The sequence below is a fragment of the Pagrus pagrus genome (assembly GCF_965226575.1).
Source record: "Pagrus pagrus genome assembly, chromosome: 17".
Taxonomy (NCBI): Eukaryota; Metazoa; Chordata; class Actinopteri; order Spariformes; family Sparidae; genus Pagrus; species Pagrus pagrus.
In genome coordinates this window covers 20,143,898-20,156,187 of record NC_140201.1, presented here as the reverse complement: position 1 = coordinate 20,156,187, position 12,290 = coordinate 20,143,898, and the positions used below count along the sequence as shown (strand labels likewise).

The following is a 12,290-nucleotide window of genomic DNA, read 5'->3' as shown; positions in this document are numbered from 1 at the left end:
AGCCTACAACCTTTAACCAGTTATGATTTGTCGTTGTCTGGTAGTGATAAAAGAAGTGTCATAAAGTCTAATCTTTTGAGTGGGACATCAGTAACTATGCATTTAAATAATGGTCTGCTACTTTATTGTACTGAATTTAACTCCTGTGACATTTGTCACGAGTTAAATTCTGTCGTACTTTTCCCCAAAACACGCTTTTATTTTGACAGGACAGAGTCAGTGCTGTTCCGGTCTTATTGACCCTTCCTGTTGGCAGCTTGACGCAGCTCCAGCCTGAGTTGTGGGCTGGCTTCAGTCGCCCCCTGGTGGTGAGGACTCCTGGGAGCAGGGAGGGTCAGACTGGAGGCATGACGATGGCAGCAGGCTGGATTCCTGTAAACACTCTAAGTGTTTATGTAGAGCAGTGGATCAGAATGGAGCTGTTGTTTTGCAAGGTTTCTACTGCTACTACTACTACTACTACTACTACTACCAGTAGTAGTACTACTATTATCATTATTATTTTCATTATAATAATAATAATAATAATTATTATTATTATCATCATCATATTTTACTTTCTGAGCTTGAGGATAGAGTAGGCTAATTTCTTTCCAGTGATCATGTTCAATAATCTTTTTCTTTATTTTTATAATAAACATTCTTACAAAAAGCCTTGAACTGACTGGAGTTTTAAAGGTGCAATATGTAAGAACTGGCCACCTTTTGAATTCATACTCCCCACAAATAGGGGCAGCAATTTAGCAAGTGCCTTCTTGCTAGCTGCTGCTAACTGCATTCTGTTTACACCCTTTATTCCTAGTCCCCATGATATCTTGTGGATTTTTATGGCTGCGAATTCTGGCGCATCCTGTACTGAACCAGAACCAGCAGTAACAGGACCTTAATCCTCATTCTTAGAGCGATTGGTACGGCGTATTATTCATTCATGAAGATTTAGGTGAGCAACTTTATCTAGTGAACACTGCAATGTAAATTTTAAAAGGTGACTTTAAAAAAGTCAGGAACTGATTACCTCAGAATCACTAAGGAAAATAGATTATTAGTTGTATGAGATAAACTATTTTAACAACCTAAAATGATTAGTCTACTTTACTGAGCCCACGTATGCCTGAAAAGAGATTTGGTATGTTCCAATATGAAGTATGTGAAATGCAGTATGCCAAAAGTACCAAGGTTTCTGACTACATCAGGTCACATTTTGCAGTTCTCAAGCCAGCATGCTTTTCTAACTATTTCTTGCATTTTCAATCGAGGGTCTAAAGACAGAGGATGTCGTCCACTGTACATATTGTAAAGCCCACTGAGACATTGTGATTATGATTTTGGGCTTTATAAATGAAATTGATTTGATTTGATTATTCTGACCCACAATCCTCTGCACAGTGGAAGATATGTCTCGCGAATATAAACACTGCTGAGAGAGCACAAACATTTGAAAGGTGACGGTGCATTTAAATGTAAGTACCTTTTCTTTGTACTCCAAAATTACACACTGAGTAAAGTGCTGCCGTAATGAGTCCTAAAACCTGGAAATCAGTTAGCATTTTTGAACTTCCGGTTCCCTCATCCTGAAGTCTATGAGGTTTTTTTAATGGATTTTCGGCTAAATGCCTGAAATAAGGTCTGTGGTTACCACAGGCTCAAGACACTGAGAAGGCTGACTATGATAACGATTCTAACTCTAACTTTACAGCTCGTAGGTTGATCAGTTTGTAGAAATAGTAATTAGTAGTTGTGTAGTAAGATGCTTAGTGGTGATGACGTTTAAGTCATGCGACCACAGTGTATTTTCTTTATAGCCTAACATTAGCTTTTTACTTCTAGTGATTTAATTTACATTTTGAAAATCACAAAATAGGTTTTTATCTGTGAAGATTATCTTACTGAACAGAACGTGTGAGTATCATAAACTCGTGTTTGTCACAGAGCTTTTTTTCAGCGATAATCCAAAATCCAGTTCAAAAATCCCACAGACTTTTAGTGGAGGGAACCAGGGCGATGCTAACTTCAGGGTTAGCCTCCAAAAATATATTATCCCTACAACACTGTACGTCTTTTAACATAACAGTCATAGTTAGAATATGTGTAAAATTCTTACATATTGTGCCTTTAATTTTAGGCTTACTCATCCTCAGCAGGTAAAACACCACTGTCATTTATACAGTTATGTAGGCTTTACTGTACAACATTATTATTCTAGTGACTGAGGTGAACTGATCCTTCAGTAATTCAGTCTATATGAAGTATTCCACTGCAGTGTCTGTCCACAGTTATTCTCAGTCCTCGCACCAATCTTTCATGCTCCTGACACGGCAGCAGCTTCGACACTATCTTGCATAATGTTAAATCTCCAAAAGGCTTGAGTTCATGATGTCAGCAGGTTCACACTCTGCCTTGGGAGTAGGCCTATACAGCGCCTCAGATATGGACGGCTGCCCGGCTCCACTGTTCGTCATCGCGTTTTTTCCAGCGTCCTCCTGCGTATGCATGTATGCGACCGACGGGCTGATTTCATAACGTGGGGAGGAAGAGAGGAATGGGGCTTTGAGAACGGATGAGCACCAGACCCGGTAGGCTCTATGCACCAACTGTGTTATCTGTGTTCCCGGGCCATGCAGACGGTGCGCTAGAGGAGATGCGGTAGTGGAGGCTGCTGATGCTGCTGTCCGATCAGCTGTTTTTTGTGTCTTGAGCATCATCGCCGTGACGGCCAGAGAGATCGACATCAAGCTCCGGAGCCAGGGACACCGCAGAGCGGACAACAGAGGATGGAGTTCAAGCATCTGGTGGAGGCGGCGGAGAAGTGGTGCTCCGGTAACCCGTTCGACCTCATCTTCGCCGAGGAGGACGACGAGAGGCGGCTGGACTTTTACGCAGAGCCCGGCGTCTCCTTCTACGTGCTGTGTCCCGGCGGCACCGACAATTTCGTAAGTGAGCCTCTGCAGGGCCTCAGGCTGTGTGTGTGTGTGTGTGTGTCTGTGAGTGTGTGTTCTTGTAGGTGTGTCGAGGGTGGGCTGGAGGTGGGGTTGTCCCGGTTGGTCCCGGTTTTTTCAGCTGATGGACATAGGAGGGGAGGGGAGGGGAGGGGGGTGCTGGGCGAAGATTTGAGGGGGATGATGTCATTTCAGTTTGGGTGCACACCCCGCACCCCCCGCACCCCACGCTGTCGATGGTGTTTTTCCTCCATCATAATCAACTGCGATAACCCTCTGAACCACAACAGCGCCGAGCGAGCCAGGTTGAAAAAACACGAGGCCTGCTCCTTTCAAAATAAAAGACCCACAGCCCATTTTGCAGTCGCAGCATAAGGTATAACAGTTACACAACGGAGCATCTACATCGGTGCATATATAAATAACACGCTGGCTGCTTTTCTTCTGAAGGCGCTTCTTCGTTACGTTACTTTCATTTACATGAAGGCTGCATACACTCAGATGTGACAGCAGCCCAGGTGTGCAGGTAGGCCACATCTCTCCAGAGATGATCTACTGATTCAACTGATCAAACACCTTTATTTTCTGCAGACGTACAATGAATAATTAACTGTTATTGACGCATTTTCGTATCTTTACTTTGAATGAATTATTGTCAGTTTTCCAGTGTTGGGTCCAGATTACACCGCTCTCAGAAGAAATGTTTGCCTGGACACGAATGAAGTCTGCACATTTATATATTTGATTCTTCATTTAACTGTTTGAGTAGTTTACTATTACAATAGTATAGGGCAGGGGTGCTCAAACTTTCCTCATGGGGGGCCCAAACTGAGACATGGCCACAGACCGAAAGCAAGCACCTACTGTATTGTAAAAATGCATTAAAGTACTAGGACCCCAACTCTCCTTCATTGACTGACTAGATAGATAGAGATGGAGACTTGTTTTAAAAAGTAAAATATTAACAGCTGAAGAAAATAAAATAAAACAACCTCAATAAAATGACCTCCAGTCAAACCCAAGTCCCTGGAAGCGCCAAATTCTCAAATTGATTTGAAAAGACGTTATTTGCCCCCTTTTTAAAGCCTAAATCTTCACTGTAGCTGCTCAGCTAAAAGCATTAGCACGCACCCCATCTGAAGTGGGTGCATGAGCTTGAACGTGTGTCCAGGGTGTGAATGATGTCTTTTCAAATCAGTGTGGCATCGTCTGGGAGTTTATGTTTTTTACTTCATAAAACAAGTGGTAGTTGGAAGAATGCTGCAACACTGTTTATCTGGAAAGCTCCAAAAATACTTTGTGGACCTGACTTTCCATTGGCGTGGGGTAATATCAGACTCGTAGATACTGACTGAATTTAAATTTTCGGGTGAACTTGGGGTTTTTATTTCCATTTTGTATCTTAACAATACAATAAAATACTGGCACATAAATTCCTTGCTTTTGGCCTCTCACCCAGTTTTGGAAGAATGCTCCCCGTTTGAATAGTAGAGAAATAACAAATCCAAAAACATTTTGATTTAATGTTTCTTTTTATCACCTAAAAAATCTAGAAAAAGCAATATCAGACTCGTATCCTGTGTAATTTGTCTGTAATTGTTGAACATAAACTCCTTCAGTTTTTAAAATCCCCCAAACTCCAGACGCACTAAAGAAGATATGAGCGCAGTATCTTTAATAGTCGCACCACTCTGATGATCTACAGGCTGTCTGGATCCCGCTCACTATGCATCCTATAGCAGTGTGCTGCAGTGGTGTCGCTGTGAGCCCTAAAGCTCCTCCTGCTCTGTGACAGGGGCTAACAGGGCGGGGAGCAGATGGAGATGACCCAGGAGCCCGGGCGTCTGTTCACTCAATAACACATTATGTCACACAGAGCGTGCCTGTGTTGTGTGTCTGCAGGCCTCGCCCCTTCTGTCCTGCAGACAGCAGAGCATGCATGGCTGCTTAGGCTGGGGCTTTCCTTTCATTACAGAGAGAACACATAGCAGAGGGTTACATACACGCAAGATGCAGGTATATAAATACATGATGAGGTTAGTGAACGCCTTCCTTTTGCTTCACTTTATCTCCCTCGCAACCATCAGTTCTTGAATCTGATGTGTGTCAACTGCTGCAGGACACACACACACAGAAACACACACACCGTTCTCTGCTCTGCACTCTCAAAGCAGCTAGAATAACTCTCCATCTCTCTGCAGGACTCTTAGATCTAGTTACTCTTGCTCGATCAATACATCTATCAGCGGGGCGTCTCACATGCTCTCTCTCTCTCTCTCTCTCTCTTTCTCTCTCACACACACATACACACACACACACACACACACTCTCACCCACATATACTCAGTTTTTTTCTCAGTTTATCCTGTTTTTCTACTCAAAACTGTGCATCACTGCCCTGCCCATTCACCAGAGGGCGCTGTTAGATCAGTTACACCGTGATAACAGTGTTGCCGCACATCACTGTTGGTGCTCTGTAATTTCCCTCAGGGTACATTTTTGTAGTTTTCAGTCATGCAGGTCATGTGATACAGCGTTCAGCAGCTGATAAACAAGGGCAATTGGATTAGCTCTGTGAGATCAGCTGAAAGATGAGGTTTTGCCAGTGCAGCAGAGGCACACCCACCCATGTGAGAGTCCATCCATCAGTGTCAACCTGGAACAACCATCCCTGAGCAGCGAGAGCAGGACTGTGTCTACAATGCTGTAGAAGTGTTTCCCTCGGGCTGATTCACATGACTCTCACATGACCCTTAAAACTCTCACAGTAAGGTGTGTCCCTGCTACACGCTACGACTTCAAATCCGTGATGTTTTTACCTTAAAGGTCCATCAATTCACACTGATAACGTCACCAGAGTAACTGCTTACTGCTGCACAATATAGCTGTCGCTAGCTAGTTTCACTGGTAGCACAGGAGCTTTGGACCGTGACGGGGCTAGCTGGTTAGCATGCTAACTTTAGTAGATATCTCTGAAACACAATTCATAGAAATGTCAAAAATGTTGTTCATTCACATTCTGTTGTTTTTATTTATTGTTATAAAATGCAATATATAAGTATGTGATTTTAATTCAAAGCTTTCAAAAATCAACTGAACTTATCAACAGAGTACAGAAATAACAGCTACTGCACTAGAGTAGCTTCCCCAGTGCTCTGAGCTCCCAGTCTGGACCGCTGGCTGCACGGCTAACTGAGCTAACTGCACTAACTAGCCAATGGCAGCTTCTGTTACGAGCGCCAAGCGGTTGCTTTGGTGGTATGCTTCCCCCTATTTGTTTGGAGTCTAATCTCAACAGGTGGCCAATTCTTACATACTGCACCTTTAAGGAATTTTTTTCATGACTTTACTTTAAGGAGTTTTCCAGCCTTTAAAAACCCCTAAATTGGGCGTATTAAAATGACCATAGTATTAATTTACTCATTAGATATCCTCATGTTTGGCATGAACCCAACCTTATCTGAAAACTTAAGAAGCTTTTAAGGTGTAAATGAAGATTTCATGGTTTTGTTGTCAGTTTCAAGGGGTTTTAACAGTAAACATATAAATCCCTTAATATCATTAAGATTAACCTGAAAATACTTCAGACCTTCATGTTAACTGAAACCTCAATAATCTGAAATGATTTTCTAAAATAATAAATAATAATGCTAAAAATAAAATAAAATACCATGCGGGTATCCCAAACTTTTACTATAAGTGGCAGAGCCTACTACAGAGCACACATTGTTTTTTGTTTTTCTTACACCTGCTGCACACTTGGCCAGGCGCCCCTAATGGTATTACCTAATACATAACCTAACAGTACGGCCTTTCGACTCGAATTAAACAACACTAACAGTAGGTGAAGCAGATTTGCGCCAATAATCTACCCCGAGCTTTGGTGTTTTTCTTACAATTCAGTGTCTTGAGGGAGTCAACAACTTGAGGAAGTTGATCTTAATCTGGCTAGAAGATCTACAATTAACCTGAATTAATACTGTTTTATTGGCCATCAGCACACTAAACTTTCTGATATCTGACCCACTGTTCTCACCAGACTGGCAGGTTGTGCACTTACCACAACACACAACTAGACCGGCCCTGTGGTGAGAGAGTTATGTCACATAGAAGACAAAGTCTTGAACAAAGAGGTCCAGAATAACATTGTAATACAAAAACTCACGGTGCATTCCCACTTAGAAATCAGTGGCTTCAGAGCAGCGCTGGTGGTTTTCTTTCCTCAAGAGGACCCAAACATTTTAAGCAACGTTATATGGACAAAATGAGGAAACACCTCAGCAGGATGCACTACTTTGTCTTGAGGCTAAAGACAAAAGGAAGTAATGAGAGAGAATTTATCAGAATCTACTTTATAATCCTCGACTCAGATATATTCAGGAACTATTTGTCCTGCATTTCATTATTAGATATCTTACTGTTATAGTTATTTTTCCTCGGTGAATATCTTATTGTGTTATCTTCACTCCTCCGTCTGCTGCGTGTCCTTGACGAAACGTCTCTTTATCTGGTTTAATTGCTTTGCTCTACTTTTTCTGCGCCCCTGACCTGCTTTACTTGTTTACTTGTTAATTCCTGCAAGTTGTACGTCACTATACGGCCAACACGAAGCTACACTGCTAGAGGAAGTGTTACACTATCACCTGGTGCGCAGCTCTGAGCCCACTTCCCCTTCTTGCATGATATATTGGCTAATCTGTGTTTATCTGCGTCTGCAGCATGTGTGGAGCGAGAGTGAGGACTGCCTTCCCTTCCTCCAGCTGGCCCAGGACTACATCTCCTCCTGCGGGAAGAAGACTCTGCTGGAGGTCCTGGAGAAGGTCTTCACGTCCTTCAGGCCTGTAAGGAAAAACAAATGAGTGACGCCACTCGGGAGTCACAGTTTTCTTTTATAACACGCTTCATCAACCACAGCGCAGTGACCTCTGCTTGCTGTGTCTGTTACAAACCTGATACATTCTGTTCCCTCTGGTGCGGACAAAACATGCTGAACTCCATCTCGTCTTTTTGACGAGATTTTGAAGAGATGATGATTAACAGCCCTCGATACTCTCGTCCTCGAGCTTTTTTTGGTAAATAGGAACAAGGTAGAATGAAAGCAAGAAACAACTAAGACTCAAAGGTTTCACGAGGAACTTTAAACTGGTTATGAAACAGTCTGTATGTGCTATATAAGACAACAAGAGCATCAGCAAGAAGAATGGCTATTTATAGTTATTATATTTACTCTTAATGTCTGTCACTGGGTCGGATTCTGACTTTTCAGGGTTGAATGAGTCATAAAAATAAAACTATTTACGGCAGTGTGCTGAGGATGAACTGAGGATTCTCACAGCCTGAGGAAAGAAGCTGAGCTGTAGTCTGTCGGTTCAGTGTTGCACTAAAACAAACTTGACAAAGGAGACCATTTCTTACTTGCCCTGATATGGCCCCAATGGCTGAAACGTGAAGCCTTAATTTTACAGTTGTTCTGATTTAATAGCCACAAGATATTAAAGGCTTTTGAACTCATCACCCTCTTGACAATTTGGGACAAAGTTTATTTGTTTCACAATCATCAAAAAATGCGCACGCTAGCCAGATCACGATCAATTAGACAAGAGGTGGTGGTGCTGATACGGCTTTTTTTCCCACAGGGGCCGCCAGATCAACAGAAAATGAAGGGCGCTGTAGCTGCTTTAAAAATGTAGTCATCAAAATAATGATAATAATCATCACAATGAAGCTTTTTACATTAAATTATCCATCAGTGATGTTGTAATTGAGAATTGCTAATGGCATTTTAAAGGAATAGTTCAAGTGGAAACAGAAGACTTTTCCAGTTATATGATTTAAGTAGGCAGGTTTTGATACTTACTGTTTCTTCCTGTTTTCGTTGTGCAATGGCAGACTCGCTTCCTTTGTGCCACAATTTGTCCTTCTAAGTATAGCACAGTGAAAGCGAGGTTTAAAGGGCACCAATCTATACACGGGTGGTGTCATTTTTCTACAGCCATTGCACTGTGCAATCCATAACCCTAACCTTTACTTCATAGTGATAAGTTGAAGCAAAAAATTTGCCTTTTGCCAGTTAAGTTAAGCAATGAATGGATAGCTATTGTTAATGTTATGTGTTTTTAATTATTAACGTGGTTTAAGAGATTTATAAAGGCCACTGAAGAATTAACAAAATGATTAAAGGCCTTTTATTTTTTGATCAACTTGAAAAGTCAGGCTTGCTGTACATACTATGTGATGAAAAGGTTGTGTTAGGTGTTTGTTAACTTTGGTCATAGCTGCTGCCACCTGTTTCCAGTAAGCTAACAATAATAATAACTCAAAGGAGCAATAATCATATTACTCATTATGCAGAATGGCCCACTTCAACATCAGATGTACAGTATATTGTATTATTGTATTATATGGCTACACTGATGTGTAAGCATTACTTTAATGTCGCAGAAAGGTAAAAGTGGTACTTGTTGTAAGTACTTCATAGGGATGCTGCTGGATATCTTAAAGGTGCAATATGGAAGTTTTATAAAAGTTTAAAAATGAGAAAAAGTTATCAACAGAATGTGGAGATGTGTGTTGCAGAAGTTAGCATTGTTAACCAGCTAGCTCCTGTCTGTCCCAAGCTAGTAGTCCCCTGGTTTTCAGAAAACTTCGAACTCCTGAAATTAGCAGTTGATCTACTGATATGCTGTCCCCTATTTGTTTTGAGTACGAGTTCAACAGGTGGCCAATTCTTACATACTGCACCTTTAATCTACAATATTACATCATAATGTATTAGTTGATTAGATTTTGCATGAATAATTAGAAGATGCAAAGTAAGTAGTAGGCTAACGAAAGCTGTCAGCCGACACGTCTTAATGCAAAACAATCTCTAACGCAACCTTCTCCTTCTTCCCACGTCAGCTGCTGGGCCTTCCAGACTTAGAAGACGACAGTTTCGAGCATTACCACGCTGACATGGAGGGGGAACCAGGGCCCGACCACCAGCAGATGGGGGTCAGCCAGCAGTGATAAGCCCCAAGACGAGGCCTGCAGCTGGGGCAGAGCTGCCCTGAAGCTCCGGGCCTCAACTCATCTGCCCAAACACTTAACAACACACTCTTATCCAAACACAAACACACACACAGACACACACACACACACACACACACACATACTTACAGTCAACTCGCTAAAAATGCACCACCATGTTCTTGAATGTCTCAGTGGCTTTGCTTCCCAAAGAGTGCACTCTGTTGCACTGTGTTGACCCCCCCCCCGAACCAAACACACACACACAAACACACACACAAACACACACACACACACACATTGGGGCTACGTGAGCAGTGGCCATGTACAATGCAAAATATCTTAATCATTCACCATCTGGTTAGTTAAAGTTCCACAGCACAGCAATATTACATCAGCCTCAGCTGGCTTTGTTATGCAGAAATACAGTCAGACGTTACCGCAATACACACATCCCCCCCGTTGGTTTGGAGACGAATGTGACAGATAACCTACTTTCTCTGCCTGTCTGTTGACACAGAGGATACACAAGAGCTAGATGAAAGATAAACGGGTGAAAACTGACGGTTTGTGGTTAGGCAACTGGAGTGATGCAGACGGAGAGAGGGAAGGAAAGAGGGAGAAGCGGTGTCACTTTCCACTTCACGGAGGGAGAGAAGCAGCGAGGATGTGTAGTCGTGACGTAGATTCAGGTGGGGCAGCTCTCAAACTATCCTGTTTTAAACACACACACCTAATATAGTCCCATAGGGTTTCAGTCAAAAGCATTTTACACGTCGGCTCCTCATGTGGAAATCAAAGTGTGCAGCTTCACAGTAGCATGGATCATTTCTTGAGGTGTGTCTCTTAGTGTTTCCAAGGCAGTGCACCTCAGAGAGTTTAAAGTCACTTTATGAGGAGGTTTTTAATCAGTGTTACTATCATATGACCATTACGACAAAGGCCCACACTGCAGCTTAAGCCCTTCCCGGTTTGGGTGTCTCATTGTCACATGACACCCTAGTTCTGCCCTGTAGTCTTCCTTCCTGGTTGTTGGTGGTTCACAGTTCGCCCCCAAATCTGAATCCTAAATCTTTTAGCGCTTTAGTGTTGTTTTTCGAATTTTTCGGCTTCTTTCGAGATTTCTCTTAACCATGAATTTAAATCAAGTGCACACCCGAATCCCAGAGTGATATCACAGGGGATGGAAAGTATTTCTTGACAGCCACCCTCTGCCTGCCCTGTTATCTCTACTCTCACAGTGTGTTGTTGTGTCTCACATCCAGTGCACTGCAATGCTCCAGGCCCCCGCCGCCTTCAACCACTCGATCCACACGCGAGACTGTTTCAGAGGTTCATCATTAGCCCGTTTACTTTGGCTTGTAAATGTTTGTCTTTTTATTGCCTATTTGAATGTTTCTCATGCAGTGTATCTTCTGTTTGTCCTCCGATGTGTGTGGAATTGTTCAATAAACCGTGTGAACAGAGTGTGCTGCAGGCCCGTTTCTTTCCCTCTCTTTGTGTCTTAATGGCCTGAAGTTAATGGAACACAAGGCGCCTAACATGGAGGGCTTTTCATATCACAGAGTGGACTGGTGACCTGCTGCTGTGCCAACAGCCCGCTGGTGTTACTGGGGTTGACGTCACGCGCCACCTGACGCGCCCACTCAGCGCTGCGTCAAGCTGGAGACCGAAGACAGGAAGCTGAGACTCATGCTTCAAATTAAAAGCACGAAAGATGCATCTTAAAGAGGTTTTCATTTCTAGATTTTTCTTGTTGGCTAGCAAACAACAGGTCAACCAAACTGCATGCCCATGGATCATGTAGTTTACAGTGGATCCCGGAGCCCTGAATAGAGGTCAAAGACCTTAGAAAGTGTCTTAGAATAGTTTACAAGCTGTAAATTGAATTTCATTTGCATGATCTGACCGATTATATTGTTCCACTTTTGGTGAGACTCGTCAGACAACCCTCAATACACAGCAAAGTTTGAACCAAGTTTTAGTACACTTAACAGCCACACATTTTTCTGTAGTATTTTTACTTTTAATACTCTAAGTAGGCTTCATTTTACTGCTCATACTTATGCACTTCTACTTAATTAAAATTGGCAGTGCAGGACTTTAATGTGTATTTCTACAGAGCAGTATTATTGAAGCTAATGGTCTGAACAGTTGCTCCGCCACTGATCGTTGGGTTGTTATTGTCGGTGCAGTGACATTGAAGCGCAGCATCATACTTTATTAGCTGATAATGTGTTTTATATGAAGCCTAAAATCTTAATATGAAAAGTAACCAGTAGTAATAGAGGTAATAATCAGAGGTGGGAATTGTGGAGTCATCAAGTCATCTCCATGCCATGTATT

General features: G+C 42.4%; 1 protein-coding gene across 1 annotated transcript; it reads left to right on the top strand.

The window, feature by feature from the left end:
• Positions 1-2,399: 2,399 nt before the first annotated feature.
• mturn (maturin, neural progenitor differentiation regulator homolog (Xenopus)) lies at positions 2,400-11,411 on the top strand. The gene is made up of 3 exons (XM_084379931.1): positions 2,400-2,930; positions 7,655-7,777; positions 9,837-11,411. Exons 1-3 carry the CDS (start codon positions 2,772-2,774, stop codon positions 9,942-9,944), a joined length of 390 nt encoding a protein of 129 aa, XP_084236057.1. The 5' UTR covers positions 2,400-2,771; the 3' UTR covers positions 9,945-11,411.
• Positions 11,412-12,290: the final 879 nt, after the last annotated feature.